General features: G+C 47.7%; 1 protein-coding gene across 1 annotated transcript in view; it reads left to right on the top strand.

The window, feature by feature from the left end:
* Nucleotides 1–22,592, top strand: part of dcst2 (DC-STAMP domain containing 2) — a 323,844-nt gene that overhangs the window by 266,857 nt on the left and 34,395 nt on the right. Inside the window, exons 4-5 of the mRNA XM_072548765.1 lie at nucleotides 14,881–15,038; nucleotides 18,700–18,864. Coding sequence (XP_072404866.1) covers nucleotides 14,881–15,038; nucleotides 18,700–18,864 — 323 coding nt within the window. The remainder of the gene's footprint in view (nucleotides 1–14,880; nucleotides 15,039–18,699; nucleotides 18,865–22,592) is intronic.

Raw genomic sequence — 22,592 nt, 5'->3', positions numbered from 1 at the left:
GGGGACAGTCAGTATCTGATGTGGTGATATTTGGGACAATCAGTATCTGATGTGGTGATATTGGGGTCAGTCAGTATCTGATGTGGTGATATTGGGGTCAGTCAGTTAATGATATGGTGACATTGAGTGACAGTCAATGATGTGATATTGGGGGACAGTCAGTACCTCATGTGGTGATATTGGATGACTGTCAGTATCTGATGTGGTGATATTGGGGGACAGTGAGTATCTGATGTGATATTGGGGGACAGTCAGTATCTGATGCAGTGATATTGGGGACAGTCAATATCCGATGTGGTGATATTGGGGGACAGTCTGTATCTGATGTGGTGATATTGGGGTCAGTCAGTATATGATGTGGTGATACTGGGGACACTCAGTATCTGATGTTAAGATAGTGGGGACAGTCTGTATCTGATGTGGTGATATTGTGGTTAGTCAGTATATGATGTGGTTATATTGGGGTCAGTCAGTGTATGATATGGTGACATTGGGTAACGGTCAATATCTGATGTGATATTGGGCACCGTCAGTATCTGATGCGGTGATATTGGGTGACAGTCTGTATCTGTTGTGGTGATGTTGGGGACCCTCAGTATCTGATGTAGTGATATTGGGGACAGTCAGTGTCTGATGTGGTGATATTGGGGACAGTCAGTATCTGATGTGGTGATATTGGGGTCAGTCAGTATCTGATGTGGTGATATTGGGGTAAGTTAGTATCCGATGTGGTGATATTGGGTGACAGTCAGTATCTGATGTGATGATATTGGGGGCAGTCAGTATCTGATGTGGTGATACTGGGAACACTCAGTATCTGATGTGTTGATATTGGGGGCAGTCAGTGTCTGACGTGATATTGGTGGACAGTCAGTATCTGATGTGGTGATATTGGGGTCAGTCTGTATATGATGTGGTGATATTGAGTGACAGTCAATGATGTGATATTGGGGTACAGTCTGTGTCTGATGTGGTGATATTGGGGGACAGTCTGTATCTGATGTGGTGATATTGGGGTCAGTCAGTATATGATGTGGTGATACTGGGGACATTCCGTATCTGATGTTAAGATAGTGGGGACAGTCTGTATCTGATGTGGTGATATTGTGGTTAGTCAGTATATGATGTGGTTATATTGGGGTCAGTCAGTGTATGATATGGTGACATTGGGTAACAGTCAATATCTGATGTGATATTGGGCACCGTCAGTATCTGATGCGGTGATATTGGGTGACAGTCTGTATCTGATGTGGTGATATTGGGGTCAGTCAGTATCTGATGTGGTGATATTGGGGTAAGTTAGTATCCGATGTGGTGATATTGGGTGACAGTCAGTATCTGATGTGATGATATTGGGGGCAGTCAGTATCTGATGTGGTGATACTGGGAACACTCAGTATCTGATGTGTTGATATTGGGGGGCAGTCAGTATATGATGTGGTAACATTGAGTGACAGTCAATGATGTGATATTGGGGTACGGTCTGTGTCTGATGTGGTGATATTGGGGACAAGCAGTATCTGATGTGGTGATACTGGGGGACAGTCAGGATCTGATGTGGTGATACTGGGGTCAGTCAGTTAATGATATGGTGACATTGAGTGACAGTCAATGATGTGATATTGGATGACTGTCAGTATCGGATGTGGTGATATTGGGGGTCAGTGAGTATCTGATGTGATATTGGGGGACAGTCAGTATCTGATGTAGTGATATTGGGGACAGTCAATATCCGATGTGGTGATATTGGGACACAGTCAGTATCCGATGTGGTGATACTGGGGACACTCAGTATCTGATGTGGTGATATTGGGACACAGTCAGTATCTGATGTGGTAATATTGGGGACAGTCAGTATCTGATGTGGTGATACTGGGGGCAGTCAGTATCTGATGTGGTGATATTGGGGGACAGTCAGTATCTGATGTGGCGATATTGGGGCCAGTCAGTATCTGATGTGGTGATATTGGGGGCAGTCAGTAACTGATGTGGTTTTTTTTGGGGACAGTCAGTATCTGATGTGGTGATATTGGGGTCAGTCAGTATCTGATGTGGTGATGTTGGGGTAAGTTAGTATCCGATGTGGTGATATTGGGTGACAGTCAGTACCTGATGTGATGATATTGGTGGGACGTCAGTGTCTGAAGTGATTTTGGGGGACAGTCAGTATCTGATGTGGTGATATTGGGGTACTGTCAGTATCTGATGTGTTCATATTGGGGGACAGTCAGTATCTGATGTGGTTATATTGGGGTCAGTCAGTTAATGATATGGTGACATTGAGTGACAGTCAATGATGTGATATTGGGGGACAGTCAGTATCTGATGTGGTGATATTGGATGACTGTCAGTATCTGATGTGGTGATACTGGGGACACTCAGTATCTGATGTGGTGATATTGGGGGACAGTGAGTATCTGATGTGATATTGGGGGACAGTCAGTATCTGATGTCGTGATATTGGGGACAGTCAATATCCGATGTGGTGATATTGGGACACAGTCAGTATCTGATGTGGTGATATTCCGGACAGTCAATATCCGATGTGGTGATATTGGGGACACTCAGTATCTGATGTGGTGATATTGCGTGACAGTCAGTATCCGATGTGGTGATACTGGGGACACTCAGTATCTGATGTGGTGATATTGGGACACAGTCAGTATCTGATGTGGTAATATTGGGGACAGTCAGTATCTGATGTGGCGATATTGGGGCCAGTCAGTATCTGATGTGATGATATTGGGGGCAGTCAGTAACTGATGTGGTGATACTGGGAACACTCAGTATCTGATGTGGTGATATTGGGGAACGGTCAGTATCTGATGTGGTGATATTGGGGTCAGTCAGTATATGATGTGGTGACATTGAGTGACGGTCAATGATGTGATATTGGGGTACACTCTGTGTCTGATGTGGTGATATTGGGGGACAGTCTGTATCTGATGTGGTGATATTGGGGTCAGTCAGTATATGATGTGGTTATATTGGGGTCAGTCAGTGTATGATATGGTGACATTGGGTAACAGTCAGTATCTGATGTGATATTGGGCACCGTCAGTTTCTGATGTGGTGATATTGGGTGACAGACTGTATCTGATGTGGTGATGTTGGGGACCCTCAGTATCTGATGTAGTGATATTGGGGACAGTCAGTGTCTGATGTGGTGATATTGGGGGACAATCAGTATCTGATGTGGTGATATTGGGGACAGTCAGTATATGATGTGGTGATATTGGGTGACAGTCAGGATCTGATGTGGTGATATTGGGGGACAGTCAGTATACGATGTGGTGATATTGGGGACACTCAGTATCTGATGTGGTGATATTGGGGTCAGTCAGTATATGATGTGATGATATTGGGGGACAGTCAGTATCTGATGTGTTGATATTGGGGGACAGTCAGTTTCTGATATAGTGAAATTGGGGGACAGTCAGTATCTGATGTGGTGATATTCGGGGACAGTCGGTATCTGATGTGGTGATATTGGGGACAGTCAGTATCTGATGTGGTGATATTGGGGTGCAGTCAGTATCTGATGTGGTGATACTGGGAACACTCAGTATCTGATGTGTTGATATTGGGGGACAGTCAGTGTCTGACGTAATATTGGGGGACAGTCAGTATCTGATGTGGTGATAGTGGGGACAATCAGTATATGATGTGGTGATATTGGGGACAGTCAGTATCTGATGTGGTGATATTGGGGTACTGTCAGTATCTGATGTGTTCATATTGGGGGACAGTCAGTATCTGATGTGGTTATATTGGGGTCAGTCAGTTAATGATATGGTGACATTGAGTGACAGTCAATGATGTGATATTGGGGGACAGTCAGTATCTGATGTGGTGATATTGGATGACTGTCAGTATCTGATGTGGTGATACTGGGGACACTCAGTATCTGATGTGGTGATATTGGGGGACAGTGAGTATCTGATGTGATATTGGGGGACAGTCAGTATCTGATGTGGTGATATTGGGGACAATCAGTATCTGATGTGGTGATATTGGGGTCAGTCAGTATCTGATGTGGTGATATTGGGGTCAGTCAGTTAATGATATGGTGACATTGAGTGACAGTCAATGATGTGATATTGGGGGACAGTCAGTATCTCATGTGGTGATATTGGATGACTGTCAGTATCTGATGTGGTGATACTGGGGACACTCATTATCTGATGTGGTGATATTGGGGGACAGTGAGTATCTGATGTGATATTGGGGGACAGTCAGTATCTTTTGTAGTGATATTGGGGACAGTCAATATCCGATGTGGTGATATTGGGAAACATTCAGTATCGGATGTGGTAATATTGGGGACAGTCAGTATCTGATGTGGTGATACTGGGAACACTCAGTATCTGATGTGGTGATATTGGGGGACAGTCAGTATCTGATGTGGCGATATTGGGGCCAGTCAGTATATGATGTGGTGATGTTGGGGGACAGTCAGTATCTGATGTGGTGATATTGGGGGCAGTCAGTAACTGATGTGGTGATACTGGGAACACTCTGTATCTGATGTTAAGATGTTGGGGACAGTCTGTATCTGATGTGGTGATATTGTGGTCAGTCTGTATCTGATGTGGTGATATTGTGGTCAGTCAGTATATGATACGGTGACATTGGGTAACAGTCAGTATCTGATGTGATATTGGGCACCATCAGTATCTGATGTGGTTATTTTGGGGGACAGTCAGTATCTGATGTGGTGATATCGGGGGACAGTCAGTATCTGATGTAGAGATAATGGGGTAATTTGGTATCTGATATGGTGATATTGGGGTAAGTCAATATCTGATGTGGTGATATTGGGTGACAGTCAATGATGTGATATTGGGGGACAGTCTGTATCTGATGTGGTGATATTGGGGGACAGTCAGGATCTGATGTGGTGATATTGGGGTCAGTCAGTTAATGATATGGTGACATTGAGTGACAGTCAATGATGTGATATTGGATGACTGTCAGTATCTGATGTGGTGATATTGGGGGTCAGTGAGTATCTGATGTGATATTGGGGGACAGTCAGTATCTGATGTAGTGATATTGGGAACAGTCAATATCCGAGGAGGTGATATTGGGCCACAGTCAGTATCTGATGTGGTGATATTCAGGACAGTCAATATCCGATGTGCTGATATTGGGTGACAGTCAGTATCCGATGTGGTGATACTGGGGACACTAAGTATCTGATGTGGTGATATTGGGACACAGTCAGTATCTGATGTGGTAATATTGGGGACAGTCAGTATCTGATGTGGTGATACTGGGGGCAGTCAGTATCTGATGTGGTGATACTGGGAACACTCAGTATCTGATGTGGTGATATTGGGGGACAGTCAGTATCCGATGTGGTGATACTGGGGACACTCAGTATCTGATGTGGTGATATTGGGACACAGTCAGTATCTGATGTGGTAATATTGGGGACAGTCAGTATCTGATGTGGTGATACTGGGGACACTCAGTATCTGATGTGGTGATACTGGGAACACTCAGTATCTGATGTGGTGATATTGGGGACAGTCAGTATCTGATGTGGCGATATTGGGGCCAGTCAGTATCTGATGTGGTGATATTGGGGGCCGTCAGTAACTGATGTGGTTATATTGGGGACAGTCAGTACCTGATGTGGTGATATTGGGGTCAGTCAGTATCTGATGTGGTGATGTTGGGGTAAGTTAGTATCCGATGTGGTGATATTGGGTGACAGTCAGTATCTGATGTGATGATATTAGGGGGAAGTCAGTGTCTGACGTGATATTGGGGGACAGTCAGTATCTGATGTGGTGATATTGGGGTCAGTCAGTATATGATGTGGTGACATTGAGTGACAGTCAATGATGTGATATTGGGGTACAGTCTGTGTCTGATGTGGTGATATTGGGGGACAGTCAGTATCTGATGTGGTGATATTGGGGACAGTCAGTATCTGATGTGGTGATATTGGGGTACTGTCAGTATCTGATGTGTTCATATTGGGGACAGTCAGTATCTGCTGTGGTTATATTGGGGTCAGTCAGTTAATGATATGGTGACATTGAGTGACAGTCAATGATGTGATATTGGGGGACAGTCGGTATCTGATGTGGTGATATTGGATGACTGTCAGTATCTGATGTGGTGATACTGGGGACACTCAGTATCTGATGTGGTGATATTGGGGGACAGTGAGTATCTGATGTGATATTGGGGGACAGTCAGTGTCTGATGTGGTGATATTGGGGACAGTCAATATCCGATGTGGTGATATTGGGACACAGTCAGTATCTGATGTGGTGATATTCAGGACAGTCAATATCCGATGTGGTGATATTGGGGACAGTCAGTATCTGATGTGCTGATATTGGGTGACAGTCAGTATCCGATGTGGTGATACTGGGGACACTCAGTATCTGATGTGGTGATATTGGGACACAGTCAGTATCTGATGTGGTAATATTGGGGACAGTCAGTATCTGATGTGGCGATATTGGGGCCAGTCATTATATGATGTGGTGATATTGGGGGACAGTCAGTATCTGATGTGGTGATATTGGGGGCAGTCAGTAACTGATGTGGTGATACTGGGAACACTCAGTATCTGATGTGGTGATATTGGGGGACAGTCAGTATCTGATGTGGTGATATTGGGGTCAGTCAGTATATGATGTGGTGACATTGAGTGACAGTCAATGATGTGATATTGGGGTACAGTCTGTGTCTGATGTGGTGATATTGGGGACAATCATTATCTGATGTGGTGATATTGGGGTCAGTCAGTATATGATGTGGATACATTGGATGACAGTCAGTATCTGATGTGGTGATATTGGGGACAGTCAATATCCGATGTGGTGATATTGTGGGACAGTCAGTATCTGATGTGGTGATATTGGGGGCAGTCAGTAACTGATGTGGTGATACTGGGAACACTCAGTATCTGATGTGGTGATATTGGGGGTCAGTCAGTATCTGATGTGGTGATGTTGGGGGCAGTCAGTATCTGATGTGGTGATATTGGGGTCAGTCAGTATCTGATGTGGTGATGTTGGGGTAAGTTACTATCCGATGTGGTGACATTGGGTGACAGTCAGTATCTGATGTGATGATATTGGGGGCAGTCAGTATCTGATGTGGTGATACTGGGAAACTCAGTATCTCATGTGTTGATTTTGGGGGCAGTCAGTGTCTGACGTGATATTGGGGGACAGTCAGTATCTGATGTGGTGATATTGGGGTCAGTCTGTATATGATGTGGTGACATTGAGTGACAGTCAATGATGTGATATTGGGGTACAGTCTGTGTCTGATGTGGTGATATTGGGGGACAGTCTGTATCTGATGTGGTGATATTGGGGTCAGTCAGTATATGATGTGGTGATACTGGGGACACTCCGTATCTGATGTTCAGATATTGGGTGACAGTCAGTTACTGATGTGGTGATACTGGGGACACTCTGTATCTGATGTGGTGATATTGGGGGACAGTCTGTGTCTGATGTGGTGATATTGGGGTCAGTCAGTATATGATGTGGTGACATTGAGTGACAGTCAATGATGTGATATTGGGGTACAGTCTGTGTCTGATGTGGTGATATTGGGGGACAGTCTATATCTGATGTAGTGATATTGGGGACAGTCAGTATCTGATGTGGTGATATTGGGGTACTGTCAGTATCTGATGTGTTCATATTGGTGTCAGTCAGTATATGATGTGGTGACATTGAGTGATGGTCAATGATGTGATATTGGGGTACAGTCTGTGTCTGATGTGGTTATATTGGGGTCAGTCAGTTAATGATATGGTGACATTGAGTGACAGTCAATGATGTGATATTGGATGACTGTCAGTATCTGATGTGGTGATATTGGGGGTCAGTGAGTATCTGATGTGATATTGGGGGATAGTCAGTATCTGATGTAGTGATATTGGGGACAGTCAGTATCTGATGTGCTGATATTGCGTGACAGTCAGTATCCGATGTGGTGATACTGGGGACACTCAGTATCTGATGTGGTGATATTGGGACACAGTCAGTATCTGATGTGGTAATATTGGGGTCAGTCAGTATCTGATGTGGCGATATTGGGGCCAGTCATTATATGATGTGGTGATATTGGGGGACAGTCAGTATCTGATGTGGTGATATTGGGGGCAGTCAGTAACTGATGTGGTGATACTGGGAACACTCAGTATCTGATGTTAAGATATTGGGGACAGTCTGTATCTGATGTGGTGATATTGTGGTTAGTCAGTATATGATGTGGTTATTTTGGGGTCAGTCAGTGTATGATATGGTGACATTGGGTAACAGTCAATATCTGATGTGATATTGGGCACCGTCAGTATCTGATGTGGTGATATTGGGTGACAGTCTGTATCTGTTGTGGTGATGTTGGGGACCCTCAGTATCTGATGTAGTGGTATTGGGGACAGTCAGTGTCTGATGTGGTGCTATTGGGGACAGTCAGTATCTGATGTGATGATATTGGGGGCAGTCAGTATCTGATGTTGTGATACTGGGAACACACAGTATCTGATGTGTTGATATTGGGGGGCAGTCAGTGTCTGACGTGATATTGGGGGACAGTCAGTATCTGATGTGGTGATATTGGGGTCAGTCAGTATATGATGTGGTGACATTGAGTGACAGTCAATGATGTGATATTGGGGTACAGTCTGATCTGATGTGGTGATATTGGGGACAAGCAGTATCTGATGTCGTGATATAGGGGTCAGTCAGTATCTGATGTGGTGATATTGGGGTCAGTCGGTATATGATGTGGTGATACTGGGAACACAGTATCTGATGTGTTGATATTGGGGGCAGTCAGTGTCTGACATGATATTGGGGGACAGTCAGTATCTGATGTGGTGATATTGGGGTCAGTCTGTATATGATGTGGTGATATTGAGTGACAGTCAATGATGTGATATTGGGGTACAGTCTGTGTCTGATGTGGTGATATTGGGGGACAGTCTGTATCTGATGTGGTGATATTGGGGTCAGTCAGTATATGATGTGGTGATACTGGGGACACTCTGAATCTGATGTTAAGATATTGGGGACAGTCTGTATCTGATGTGGTGATATTGTGGTTAGTCAGTATATGATGTGGTTATATTGGGGTCAGTCAGTGTATGATATGGTGACATTGGGTAACAGTCAATATCTGATGTGATATTGGGCACCGTCAGTATCTGATGCGGTGATATTGGGTGACAGTCTGTATCTGATGTGGTGATATTGGGGTCAGTCAGTATCTGATGTGGTGATATTGGGGTAAGTTAGTATCCGATGTGGTGATATTGGGTGACAGTCAGTATCTGATGTGATGATATTGGGGGCAGTCAGTATCTGATGTGGTGATACTGGGAACACTCAGTATCTAATGTGTTGATATTGGGGGGCAGTCAGTATATGATGTGGCGACATTGAGTGACAGTCAATGATGTGATATTGGGGTACGGTCTGTGTCTGATGTGGTGATATTGGGGACAAGCAGTATTTGATGTGGTGATACTGGGGGACAGTCAGGATCTGATGTGGTGATACTGGGGTCAGTCAGTTAATGATATGGTGACATTGAGTGACAGTCAATGATGTGATATTGGATGACTGTCAGTATCTGATGTGGTGATATTGGGGGTCAGTGAGTATCTGATGTGATATTGGGGGACAGTCAGTATCTGATGTAGTGATATTGGGGACAGGCAATATCCGATGTGGTGATATTGGGACACAGTCAGTATCCGATGTGGTGATACTGGGGACACTCAGTATCTGATGTGGTGATATTGGGACACAGTCAGTATCTGATGTGGTAATATTGGGGTCAGTCAGTATCTGATGTGGTGATACTGGGGGCAGTCAGTATCTGATGTGGCGATACTGGGAACACTCAGTATCTGATGTGGTGATATTGGGGGACAGTCAGTATCCGATGTGGTGATACTGGGGACACTCAGTAACTGATGTGGTGATATTGGGACACAGTCAGTATCTGATGTGGTAATTTCGGGGACAGTCAGTATCTGATGTGATGATATTGGGGACACTCAGTATCTGATGTGGTGATATTGGGGTCAGTCAGTATATGATGTGGTGATATTGGGGGACAGTCAGTATCTGATGTGTTGATATTGGGGGACAGTCAGTATCTGATGTGGTGATATTGGGGTCAGTCAGTATATGATGTGGTGACATTGAGTGACAGTCAATGATGTGATATTGGGGTACAGTCTGTGTCTGATGTGGTGATATTGGGGGACAGTCTGTATCTGATGTGGTGATATTGGGGTCAGTCAGTATCTGATGTGGTGATGTTAGGGTAAGTTAGTATCCGATGTGGTGATATTGGGTGACAGTCAGTATCTGATGTGATGATATTTGGGGAAAGTCAGTGTCTGACGTGATATTGGGGGACAGTCAGTATCTGATGTGGTGATATTGGGGTCAGTCAGTATATGATGTGGTGACATTGAGTGACAGTCAATGATGTGATATTGGGGTACAGTCTGTGTCTGATGTGGTGATATTGGGGGACAGTCTGTATCTGATGTGGTGATATTGGGGACAGTCAGTATCTGATGTGGTGATATTGGGGTACTGTCAGTGTCTGATGTGTTCATATTGGGGGACAGTCAGTATCTGATGTGGTTATATTGGGGTCAGTCAGTTAATGATATGGTGACATTGAGTGACAGTCAATGATGTGATATTGGGGGACAGTCAGTATCTCATGTGGTGATATTGGATGACTGTCAGTATCTGATGTGGTGATACTGGGGACACTCAGTTTCTGATGTGGTGATATTGGGGGACAGTGAGTATCTGATGTGATATTGGGGGACAGTCAGTATCTGATGTAGTGATATTGGGGACAGTCAATATCCGATGTGGCGATATTGGGACACAGTCAGTATCTGATGTGGTGATATTGGGTGACAGTCAGTATCTGACGTGGTGATATTGGGGTCAGTCAGTATATGATGTGGTGACATTGAGTGATGGTCAATGATGTGATATTGGGGTACAGTCTGTGTCTGATGTGGTGATATTGGGGTCAGTCAGTATATGATGTGGTGACATTGAGTGACAGTCAATGATGTGATATTGGGGTACAGTCTGTGTCTGATGTGGTGATATTGGGGGACAGTCTGTATCTGATGTGGTGATATTGGGGACAGTCAGTATCTGATGTGGTGATATTGGGGTACTGTCAGTATCTGATGTGTTCATATTGGGGTCAGTCAGTATCTGATGTGGTTATATTGGGGTCAGTCAGTTAATGATATGGTGACATTGAGTGACAGTCAATGATGTGATTTTGGGGCCAGTCAGTATCTCATGTGGTGATATTGGATGACTGTCAGTATTTGATGTGGTGATACTGGGGACACTCAGTATCTGATGTGGTGATATTGGGGGACAGTGAGTATCTGATGTGATATTGGGGGACAGTCAGTATCTGATGTCGTGATATTGGGGACAGTCAATATCCGATGTGGTGATATTGGGACACAGTCAGTATCTGATGTGGTGATATTCAGGACAGTCAATATCCGATGTGGTGATATTGGGGACAGTCAGTATCTGATGTGCTGATATTGCGTGACAGTCAGTATCCGATGTGGTGATACTGGGGACACTCAGTATCTGATGTGGTGATATTGGGACACAGTCAGTATCTGATGTGGTAATATTGGGGACAGTCAGTATCTGATGTGGTGATATTGGGGGCAGTCAGTAACTGATGTGGTGATACTGGGAACACTCAGTATCTGATGTTAAGATATTGGGGACAGTCTGTATCTGATGTGGTGATATTGTGGTTAGTCAGTATATGATGTGGTTATATTGGGGTCAGTCAGTGTATGATATGGTGACATTGGGTAACAGTCAATATCTGATGTGATATTGGGCACCGTCAGTATCTGATGTGGTGATATTGGGTGACAGTCTGTATCTGTTGTGGTGATGTTGGGGACCCTCAGTATCTGATGTAGTGGTATTGGGGACAGTCAGTGTCTGATGTGGTGATATTGGGGACAGTCAGTATCTGATGTGATGATATTGGGGGCAGTCAGTATCTGATGTTGTGATACTGGGAACACACAGTATCTGATGTGTTGATATTGGGGGGCAGTCAGTGTCTGACGTGATATTGGGGGACAGTCAGTATCTGATGTGGTGATATTGGGGTCAGTCAGTATATGATGTGGTGACATTGAGTGACAGTCAATGATGTGATATTGGGGTACAGTCTGATCTGATGTGGTGATATTGGGGACAAGCAGTATCTGATGTCGTGATATAGGGGTCAGTCAGTATCTGATGTGGTGATATTGGGGTCAGTCGGTATATGATGTGGTGATACTGGGAACACAGTATCTGATGTGTTGATATTGGGGGCAGTCAGTGTCTGACATGATATTGGGGGACAGTCAGTATCTGATGTGGTGATATTGGGGTCAGTCTGTATATGATGTGGTGATATTGAGTGACAGTCAATGATGTGATATTGGGGTACAGTCTGTGTCTGATGTGGTGATATTGGGGGACAGTCTGTATCTGATGTGGTGATATTGGGGTCAGTCAGTATATGATGTGGTGATACTGGGGACACTCCGTATCTGATGTTAAGATATTGGGGACAGTCTGTATCTGATGTGGTGATATTGTGGTTAGTCAGTATATGATGTGGTTATATTGGGGTCAGTCAGTGTATGATATGGTGACATTGGGTAACAGTCAATATCTGATGTGATATTGGGCACCGTCAGTATCTGATGTGGTGATATTGGGTGACAGTCTGTATCTGATGTGGTGATATTGGGGTCAGTCAGTATCTGATGTGGTGATATTGGGGTAAGTTAGTATCCGATGTGGTGATATTGGGTGACAGTCAGTATCTGATGTGATGATATTGGGGGCAGTCAGTATCTGATGTGGTGATACTGGGAACACTCAGTATCTAATGTGTTGATATTGGGGGGCAGTCAGTATATGATGTGGCGACATTGAGTGACAGTCAATGATGTGATATTGGGGTACGGTCTGTGTCTGATGTGGTGATATTGGGGACAAGCAGTATCTGATGTGGTGATACTGGGGGACAGTCAGGATCTGATGTGGTGATACTGGGGTCAGTCAGTTAATGATATGGTGACATTGAGTGACAGTCAATGATGTGATATTGGATGACTGTCAGTATCTGATGTGGTGATATTGGGGGTCAGTGAGTATCTGATGTGATATTGGGGGACAGTCAGTATCTGATGTAGTGATATTGGGGACAGGCAATATCCGATGTGGTGATATTGGGACACAGTCAGTATCCGATGTGGTGATACTGGGGACAGTCAGTATCTGATGTGGTGATACTGGGGGCAGTCAGTATCTGATGTGGTGATTCTGGGAACACTCAGTATCTGATGTGGTGATATTGGGGGACAGTCAGTATCCGATGTGGTGATACTGGGGACACTCAGTAACTGATGTGGTGATATTGGGACACAGTCAGTATCTGATGTGGTAATATCGGGGACAGTCAGTATCTGATGTGATGATATTGGGGACACTCAGTATCTGATGTGGTGATATTGGGGTCAGTCAGTATATGATGTGGTGATATTGGGGGACAGTCAGTATCTGATGTGTTGATATTGGGGGACAGTCAGTATCTGATGTGGTGATATTGGGGTCAGTCAGTATCTGATGTGATGATATTGGGGGAAAGTCAGTGTCTGACATGATATTGGGGGACAGTCAGTATCTGATGTGGTGATATTGGGGTCAGTCAGTATATGATGTGGTGACATTGAGTGACAGTCAATGATGTGATATTGGGGTACAGTCTTTGTCTGATGTGGTGATATTGGGGGACAGTCTGTATCTGATGTGGTGATATTGGGGACAGTCAGTATCTGATGTGGTGATATTGGGGTACTGTCAGTGTCTGATGTGTTCATATTGGGGGACAGTCAGTATCTGATGTGGTTATATTGGGGTCAGTCAGTTAATGATATGGTGACATTGAGTGACAGTCAATGATGTGATATTGGGGGACAGTCAGTATCTCATGTGGTGATATTGGATGACTGTCAGTATCTGATGTGGTGATACTGGGGACACTCAGTATCTGATGTGGTGATATTGGGGGACAGTGAGTATCTGATGTGATATTGGGGGACAGTCAGTATCTGATGTAGTGATATTGGGGACAGTCAATATCCGATGTGGCGATATTGGGACACAGTCAGTATCTGATGTGGTGATATTGGGTGACAGTCAGTATCCGATGTGGTGATATTGGGTGACAGTCTGTTTCTGATGTGGTGATACTGGGGTCAGTCAGTGTATGATATGGTGACATTCGGTAACAGTCAGTATCTGATGTGATATTGGGCACCGTCAGTTTCTGATGTGGTGATATTGGGTGACAGTCTGTATCTGATGTGGTGATATTTGCGACAGTCTGTGTCTGATGCGGTGATATTGGGGGACAGTCAGTATTTGATGTGGTGATATTCGGGGACAGTCAGTATCTGATGTGTTGATATTGGGGACAGTTAGTCTCTGATGTAGTGATTTTGGGGTCAGTCAGTGTATGATATGGTGACATTCGGTAACAGTCAGTATCTGATGTGATATTGGGCACCGTCAGTTTCTGATGTGGTGATATTGGGTGACAGTCTGTATCTGATGTGGTGATATTTGCGACAGTCTGTGTCTGATGCGGTGATATTGGGGGACAGTCAGTATTTGATGTGGTGATATTCGGGGACAGTCAGTATCTGATGTGTTGATATTGGGGGACTGTCAGTCTCTGATGTAGTGATTTTGGGGTCAGTCAGTATCTGATGTGGTGATATTCTCTCCTCAGGGCATTGGTATATCGGAAAAACTACCTGTTCCGTGATGACTATGATAATTGTTACATCACCAAACAGTTTGTGGATATCGACATCATGAGGGCAAAGACTGGGAAAAGTACCATTCTCCCCCTGCGATTCCAGGAGGCATGTAAATACATCCGGCCATGTGAGTACCGCCCGAGATCTCACACATGCTGGGATATCTGATCCATGTGCCCAGTATGTACACTGGCTCACCCACACAGAACATCCCACTGACCATAGACTGACCTCTCTAGCCTCACAATCACCCTTTGCGTCTCTCTGGTCCATTAAGCTCTTATCTCTCAACTGTTCCCCCAAGCTCCTCTATTAAGCTTTTGTTAAATCATGGCCAGAGTTTTGTGTGTGCGTATGTGTGTGTGTGAGAGAGAGAGATAGTTTGTGAGTCTTTGTATGTGAGAGAGACAGAGAGTGTGCGTGTGAGATAGAGGGTGTGATTGAGAGAGAATGTGCGTGTGAGAGAGAATGTGTGTGTGACTGAGAGTGTGTATGTGAGAGAGAGTGTGTGAGAGAAAGAGTGTGTGTAAGAGAGAGTGTGTGAGAGAGTGTGTGTATGTGAGAGACACTGTGCATGTAAGGGATTATGTGTGTGTGAGAGAGTGTATGTAGGTGAGAGACACTGCATGTGAGAGAGTATGTGTGTGTGAGAGAGTGTGTGCATGTGAGAGACAGTGTGCATGTGAGAGAGAATGTGTGTGTTACTGGGAGTGTGTTTATGAGAGAGAGAATGTGAGAGAGAGACTGTGTATGTGAGAGAGAGAGTGTGTGAGAGTATGTGTGTAAGAAAGAGAGTGTGTGTGTATGAGAGAGTATGTGTATGTGAGAGAGTATGTGTGTGAGAGAGTGTGCGTGGGTTTGTGTGTGTGAGAGTGTGTGGGGGGGAGGGGGAGTGTGTGTGTGTGAGAGGTAATGTGTCTGAGGGTGAGTGTGTATGCGTGTGAGTGTATGTGTGTGAGTGTATGTCTGTGAGGCTATGTGTGTGCGACAGTGTGTATCTGAGGGTCTGTGTAAGATTGTCTGGATGTGAGGGTGTGTGTGTGTTTGTGTGTATGTGTGTAGGGGGAGGGGAGAGTGTGTTTGTGTGTGTGTGTATGTGTGCGAGTGTATGTCTGTGAGGGTGTGTGTGTGAGAGTATGTGTGTGTGAAAGCGTGTGTCTGAGGGTGTGCGTGAGATTGTAAGTGTGTGTGAGGGTGTGTGTGCACGTGTGACTGTGTGTATGAGAGAGTGTATGTGACAGAGCGTGTAAAACAGTGTGTGTGAGAAAGTGTGTGTGTGTGAGTGTGAGTGTGTGTGTGTGCATGACAGTGTGTGTACGTGAGAGAGAGTGTGTGCGTGAGTGTGTGTGAGAGATTGTGCGTGTGAAAGTGTGTGTGTAAGAGAGAGATTATGTGTGAGAGAGAGTGTGTGTGTGAGAGTGTGCATATGTGAGAGCGAGTGTGTGTGTGTGTGCGCGTGTGTTTACTGAGAAGGTGTATGAATGGGAGCGTGTGTGTTTGCTACAATCAGAGATTTTCACCTCTCTCCGAGTAACCCCACGGTTCCATGTCCAACACTTTCTACAAGTCCTTGTACACCGCATCCACTGCATTTCCCAGCTCCACCAGTCATCTCCTCAACAACCTGGTCCTATTTCCCCTCTCCCCCGCCCCACCCCCTCCCAACAACTCCCCCAGTCTGAAACCTCTCCTGGTAACTTCTAAACATTTTCTCTTCAACTCGAGCCATGAACTCAGCACCCAGTGCTCTGTCACCGTCAGACTAGCCCTGGGTCAGTGTGAATCACACCCGCCCACAAAACCATAAACCATCTGACCCCCCCTTTGAGCCTGCCCCGTCATTCAGTCAGATCTTGGCTGGTCTTTCTCACGAACTGAGCTGCACTCTCACCCTTAACCCTTAACACTGTTCAAAGATCCTTGCCTTTAAACAAACACTCAACGAGGTCGCTTCAACTGGGCGGGGGAACTCCCAACCCCTTGGGTTGAAGAAATTCCCCCTCGGCTCAGTCCGAAACCTGCTCCCCCTTATTTTGAGGCTATGCCCCAAGTTCTAGTCTCATCCACCAGTAGAAAGACCCTTGAAGTTTTGCCAAAGGACTCAGACAACACCAGCGAGGAGGTGTGGTTGAACGCGCACAAGAACCCTTGCGAGAGTCGGAGCGTTGTGAAGGGTTGTGGGTGCCAGGTGATGTGAACCCATCGGAGAGAGAGGGTGCAGGAGCAGGTTAGAGGCGTAGGGATATACAGCACGGAAACAGACCCTTCGGCCCAACCCGTCCATGCCGACCCAGGTATCACAAGCTAGCCGAGTCCCATTTGCCAGCACTTGGCCCATCTCCCTCCAAACCCTTCCTATTCATGTCCCCATCCACCTTTTAAACGCTGTCATTGTCCCAGCCTCCACCACTTCCTCTGGCAGCTCATTCCACACACACACCACCCTCTGTGTGAAAATGTTGCCCCTCAGGTCCCTTTCCCCTCTCACCCTAAACCTATGCTCCTCTAGTTCTGGACTCCCCCCACCCCAGGGAAAAGACCTTGTCTATTTACCCTATCCACACCCCCCCCATGATTTTATAAACCTCTATAAGGTCACCCCTCAGCCTCCGACGCTCCAGGGAAATAACTGAAGATGACCCAAGGAGATCTACAACCAGAGGGAAACATTGATGACAGCTGCTGTCTGCTTTTGAAAATTAAGTTGATGCAATTTGAATAGGGACTTTTATCGAATCAGTATATTGTTATAGAGTGGGAGATAGATAACAGACCTTTAAGTGTTGCTGAACAAAGAGACCTTGGAGTGCAGGTTCATAGCTCCTTGAAAGTGGAGTCACAGGTCGATAGGATAGTGAAGAAGGTGTTTGGTATGCTTTCCTTTATTGGTCAGAGTATTGAGTACAGGAGTTGGGAGGTCATGTTGCGGCTGTACAGGACATTGGTTAGGCCACTGTTGGAATATTGCGTGCAATTCTGGTCTCCCTGCTGTTGGAAGGATGTTGTGAAAGGGTTCAGAAAAGATTGACAAGGGTGTTGGAGGGTTTGAGCTACAGGGAGAGGCTGAACAAGCTGGGGCTGTTTTCCCCGGAGCATCGGAGGTTTAGAAAATCATGAGGGGCATGGATAGGGTAAATAGACAAGGTCTTTTCCCTGGGGTGGGAGAGTCCAGAACTAGAGGGGCATAGGTTTAGGGTGAGAGGGGAAAGGTATAAAAGAAACCTAAGGGGCAACTGTTTCACACAGAGGGTGGTACGTGTATGGAATGAGCTGTCAGAGGAAGTGGTGGAGGCTGGTACAATGACAACATTGAAAAGGCATCGGGATGGGGACATGAATAGGAAGGGTTTGGAGGGATATGGGCCGGGTGCTGGCAAATGGGACTAAATTGGGTTGGGATATCTGGTCAGCATGGACAGGTTGGGCCGAAGGGTCTGTTTCCATGCTGTATGACTCTATGAGTTTGTGGTCCCCATTGTCACCCCCACCCCCACTCCCAATGGGAGGGATTCCCCCAATCTCCCCCCCCCCCCCACTCCCCGTGGGATCGAGTCCCCCATTTTACCCCCCACTCCCCATGGGAGCGAATCCCCCATTCTCTTTCTGTGCTCTATGAGTCTACGGTCGGCACGCGAGAGTTGGGCTGAAGACCGCGCTCCCTTGCTGTCCCGACTCTACCCGAGTGGCGTAGTCACTCGATGGGCCGGAGGGCCTCATCCCTGTTCCAGAAGCTTCTGGCCTATTACCGGGCGCTTGAACACACAATCTTTTGTCCTCCCCGTTGACAGGGTCCTACTACCTGACACTGTCGGAAAAGCAGAAATACATTGTGGGTTTCACCACGGTCCTGAGGCAGTCAGTGTCTGTCGTGATCATCATCCTCTTGGACTACACTATCTTCTGGGTTCTCGACATGGTCAGTTACCACCTGCAAGTGGAGATCGTCGCTAGATGTGAGTCCCCACCTCCCTCCCTGATTTTCCGATGATTCCCGATGATTCGGTCTTCCTGGTTTTCTGCTGGTCAGTTTATCCCCCCGGCGGCACCACATCCATTGGCCTCCATGAGCTCCGACGCCCCTCAGGTCGGAACTCCGAGCTGCAGGCCTTCAGGAAGGCAGACACCAGCTAGGCCGAATGCTCCAGATGGCTGCCTCTTCAACACACCACCCTGTTTCCCCAGCCAACATCCCTGTCTCAGCGCACTGCCCACTCCCCAATGGGAGCGGGTTCCCCATTCTCCCCCCCTCCCCCGACTCCCCGTGGGAGCGAGTCCCCCATTCTACCCCCCCTCCCCGTGGGAACGAGTCCCCCATTCCCCCCTCCCTCCACTCCCCGTGGGAGTGAGTCCCCCATTCTCCCCCCCACTCCCCGTGGGATCGAGTCCCCCATTCTCCCCCCCAATCCCTGTGGGAGTGAGTCCCCCATTCTCCCCCCCCATTCCCCGTGGGAGCGAGTCCCCCATTCTCCCCCCCACTCCCCGTGGGATCGAGTCCCCCATTCTCCCCCCCAATCCCTGTGGGAGTGAGTCCCCCATTCTCCCCCCCATTCCCCGTGGGAGCGAGTCCCCCATTCTCCCCCCACACTCCCTGTGGGAGTGAGTCCCCCATTCTCCCCCCCCACTCCCCGTGGGAGTGAGTCCCCCATTCTCCCCCCCACTCCCTGTGGGAGTGAGTCCCCCATTCTCCCCCCCACTCCCTGTGGGAGTGAGTCCCCCATTCTCCCCCCCACTCCCTGTGGGAGCGAGTCCCCCATTCTCCCCCCCACTCCCTGTGGGAGTGAGTCCCCCATTCTCCCCCCCACTCCCTGTGGGAGCGAGTCCCCCATTCTCCCCCCACTCCCTGTGGGAGCGAGTCCCCCATTCTCCCCCCACTCCCTGTGGGAGCGAGTCCCCCATTCTCCCCCCCCATTCCCCGTGGGAGCGAGTCCCCCATTCTCCCCCCCCATTCCCCGTGGGAGCGAGTCCCCCATTCTCCCCCCCCATTCCCTGTGGGAGCGAGTCCCCCATTCTCCCCCCCCCATTCCCCGTGGGAGCGAGTCCCCCATTCTCCCCCCACTCCCCGTGGGAGCGAGTCCCCCATTCTCCCCCCACTCCCCATGGGAGCGAGTCCCCCATTGCCCCCCTACTCCCCATGGGAGCGAGTCCCCCATTCCCCCACCCCCGTGGAAACAAACTCCACGTTTTCTCTGCTCTCCGGGATGGGGCGGAGGGGGGTGGAATAACCTTTCTCCTGAACTCCTAATTAGATTAATTAGCCCTAGATTGGTGGGCCCATCATAATCATTCGGGGCATGGACATGGTCAATAGCCAAAGTATCTTCCCCAGGGTCAGGGAGTCCAAAACCGGAGGGGCATAGGTCAAAGGTGAGAGGGGAAAGATTTAAAAGGGACCTTAGAGGCACGTTTTCACAAAGGTTTTAACGGAACAGTGGACTGAATTGAACAAACTGTTCAAGATACGAGGTCAGACACAGGGATGTTTGCTGACAATTGCACACTTTTCAGCTCCATTCGCCACTCCCTCAGAGACCGGAACGTTCCGTGTCCAAATCCAACACAGGCTGGGCAATATCCAGGCTTGGGCTGACAAGGGGTGATTAACATCGGTGCCACACAAATGCACCAACAACAGAAAATCTAAATATTGCCAAACTAAGGTTCATTGGTGTTACCAATCACTGAATCCTACCCCCCCCTTCCCCCCGCCCCCCCCACCACTATCAACATCCTGGGGGTTCCCATTGAGAGAGAATCTAACCATCGCCCCCTTGATGTTCAATGGTGTTACCATCACTGAATCCCCCCCACTATCAACATCCTGGGGGTTCCCATTGAGAGAGAATCTAACCATCGCCCCCTTGATGTTCAATGGCGTTACCATCACTGAATCTCCCCCTCCCCCCACTATCAACATCCTGGGGGTTCCCATTGAGAGAGAATCTAACCATCGCCCCCTTGACGTTCAATGGTGTTACCATCACTGAATCCCCCCCCCCACTATCAACATCCTGGGGGTTCCCATTGAGAGAGAATCTAACCATCCCCCCCTTGACGTTCAATGGTGTTACCATCACTGAATCCTCCCCCCACCCCCCCCCCCCCCACCCATTATCAACATCCTGGGGGTTCCCATTGCCCAGAAACTGAACTGGACCCAGCCCCATATAAACACAGCGGCTCCACCCACCCCCCCCACCCCAAAGCCTGTCCCACCATCAACAAGGCACGAGTCAGGGGGGTGAGGGAATACTCCCCACTCGCCCCTGGACAGGGAGGGGTGGGGCAGCTCCGACAACACTCGAGAAGCTCGACACCGTCCAGGGACAAAGCAGCTCCCCCACCCCACACCCACAAACACCCCCACACCCTGCCCACCACTTCAGTCACAGCAGGGTGTAGCATCTACAAGACCCACGGCAGAAATTCATGAAAGATCCTCAGGCAGCACCTTCCAATCGCACAACCACTTCCTTTAGGTCCCCTCCGAAACACTCACCATCCTGACTCGGAAATCTATCGCCATTCCTTCACTGTCACTGGATTAATATCCAGGATTTCCCTCCCGAAGGGCATTGTGGGTCAACCCACAGCAGGTGAGCTGCAGCGGTTGAAGAAGGCAGCTCACCACCCCCCCCCCCTCCCCCCACCTTCCCGAGGGGCAACTAGGGACGGGCAATAAATGCTGGGCCCAGCCAGTGATAACCACGTCTCACAACATGGATTAATGGACTAAAACGAGGGGGCTTGGATGAAGAAGAGGAGGAAGATTGGGTTTTCCCCGCAGTGGGGAATTTAATGACTGAGAGGGGGAGGGGCACAGGCTCCAGGTGATGAGTAAAGACATAGATCAGGCTCCTAAAAAGTCTTCATCCCCCACACGGTTAAGGGACACTCTGGCCAACCCACCCTAACCTGCACATCCCTGGGGCACTATGGGACAATTTAGCATGGCCAATCCACCCTAACCTGCACATCCCTGGGGCACTATGGGACAATTTAGCATGGCCAATCCACCCTAACCTGCACATCCCAGGGCACTATGGGACAATTTATGGTGGCCGACCCACCCTAACCTGCACATCCCTGGGCACTATGGGACAATTTAGCACGGCCAATCCACCCTAACCTGCACATCCCTGGGCACTATGGGACAATGAAGCATGGCCAATCCACCCTAACCTGCACATCCCTGGGCACTATGGGACAATTTAGCACGGCCAATCCACCCTAACCTGCACATCCCTGGGCACTATGGGACAATGAAGCATGGCCAATCCACCCTAACCTGCACATCCCTGGACACTATGGGACAATGAGGCATGGCCAATCGACCCTAACCTGCACATCCCTGGGCACTATGGGGACAATTTAGCACGGCCAATCCACCCTAACCTGCACATCCCTGGGCACTATGCGACAATTTAGCACGGCCCATCCACCCGAACCTGCACATCCCTGGGGCACTATGGGACAATTTAGCATGGCCAATCCACCCTAACCTGCACATCCCTGGGCACTATGGGATAATTTCCCATGGCCCATCCACCCGAACCTGCACATCCCTGGGCACTAGGGGACAATTTAGCATGGCCAATCCACCCGAACCTGCACATCCCTGGGCACTATGGGACAATTTAGCATGGCCAATCCATCCTAACCTACACATCCCTGGGCACTATGG

This window comes from Chiloscyllium punctatum, chromosome 28 (genome assembly GCF_047496795.1).
Source record: "Chiloscyllium punctatum isolate Juve2018m chromosome 28, sChiPun1.3, whole genome shotgun sequence".
Lineage (NCBI taxonomy): Eukaryota > Metazoa > Chordata > Chondrichthyes > Orectolobiformes > Hemiscylliidae > Chiloscyllium > Chiloscyllium punctatum.
The sequence above is the reverse complement of the archived record's forward strand: the minus strand, read 5'-3'. Positions and strand labels throughout refer to the sequence as shown.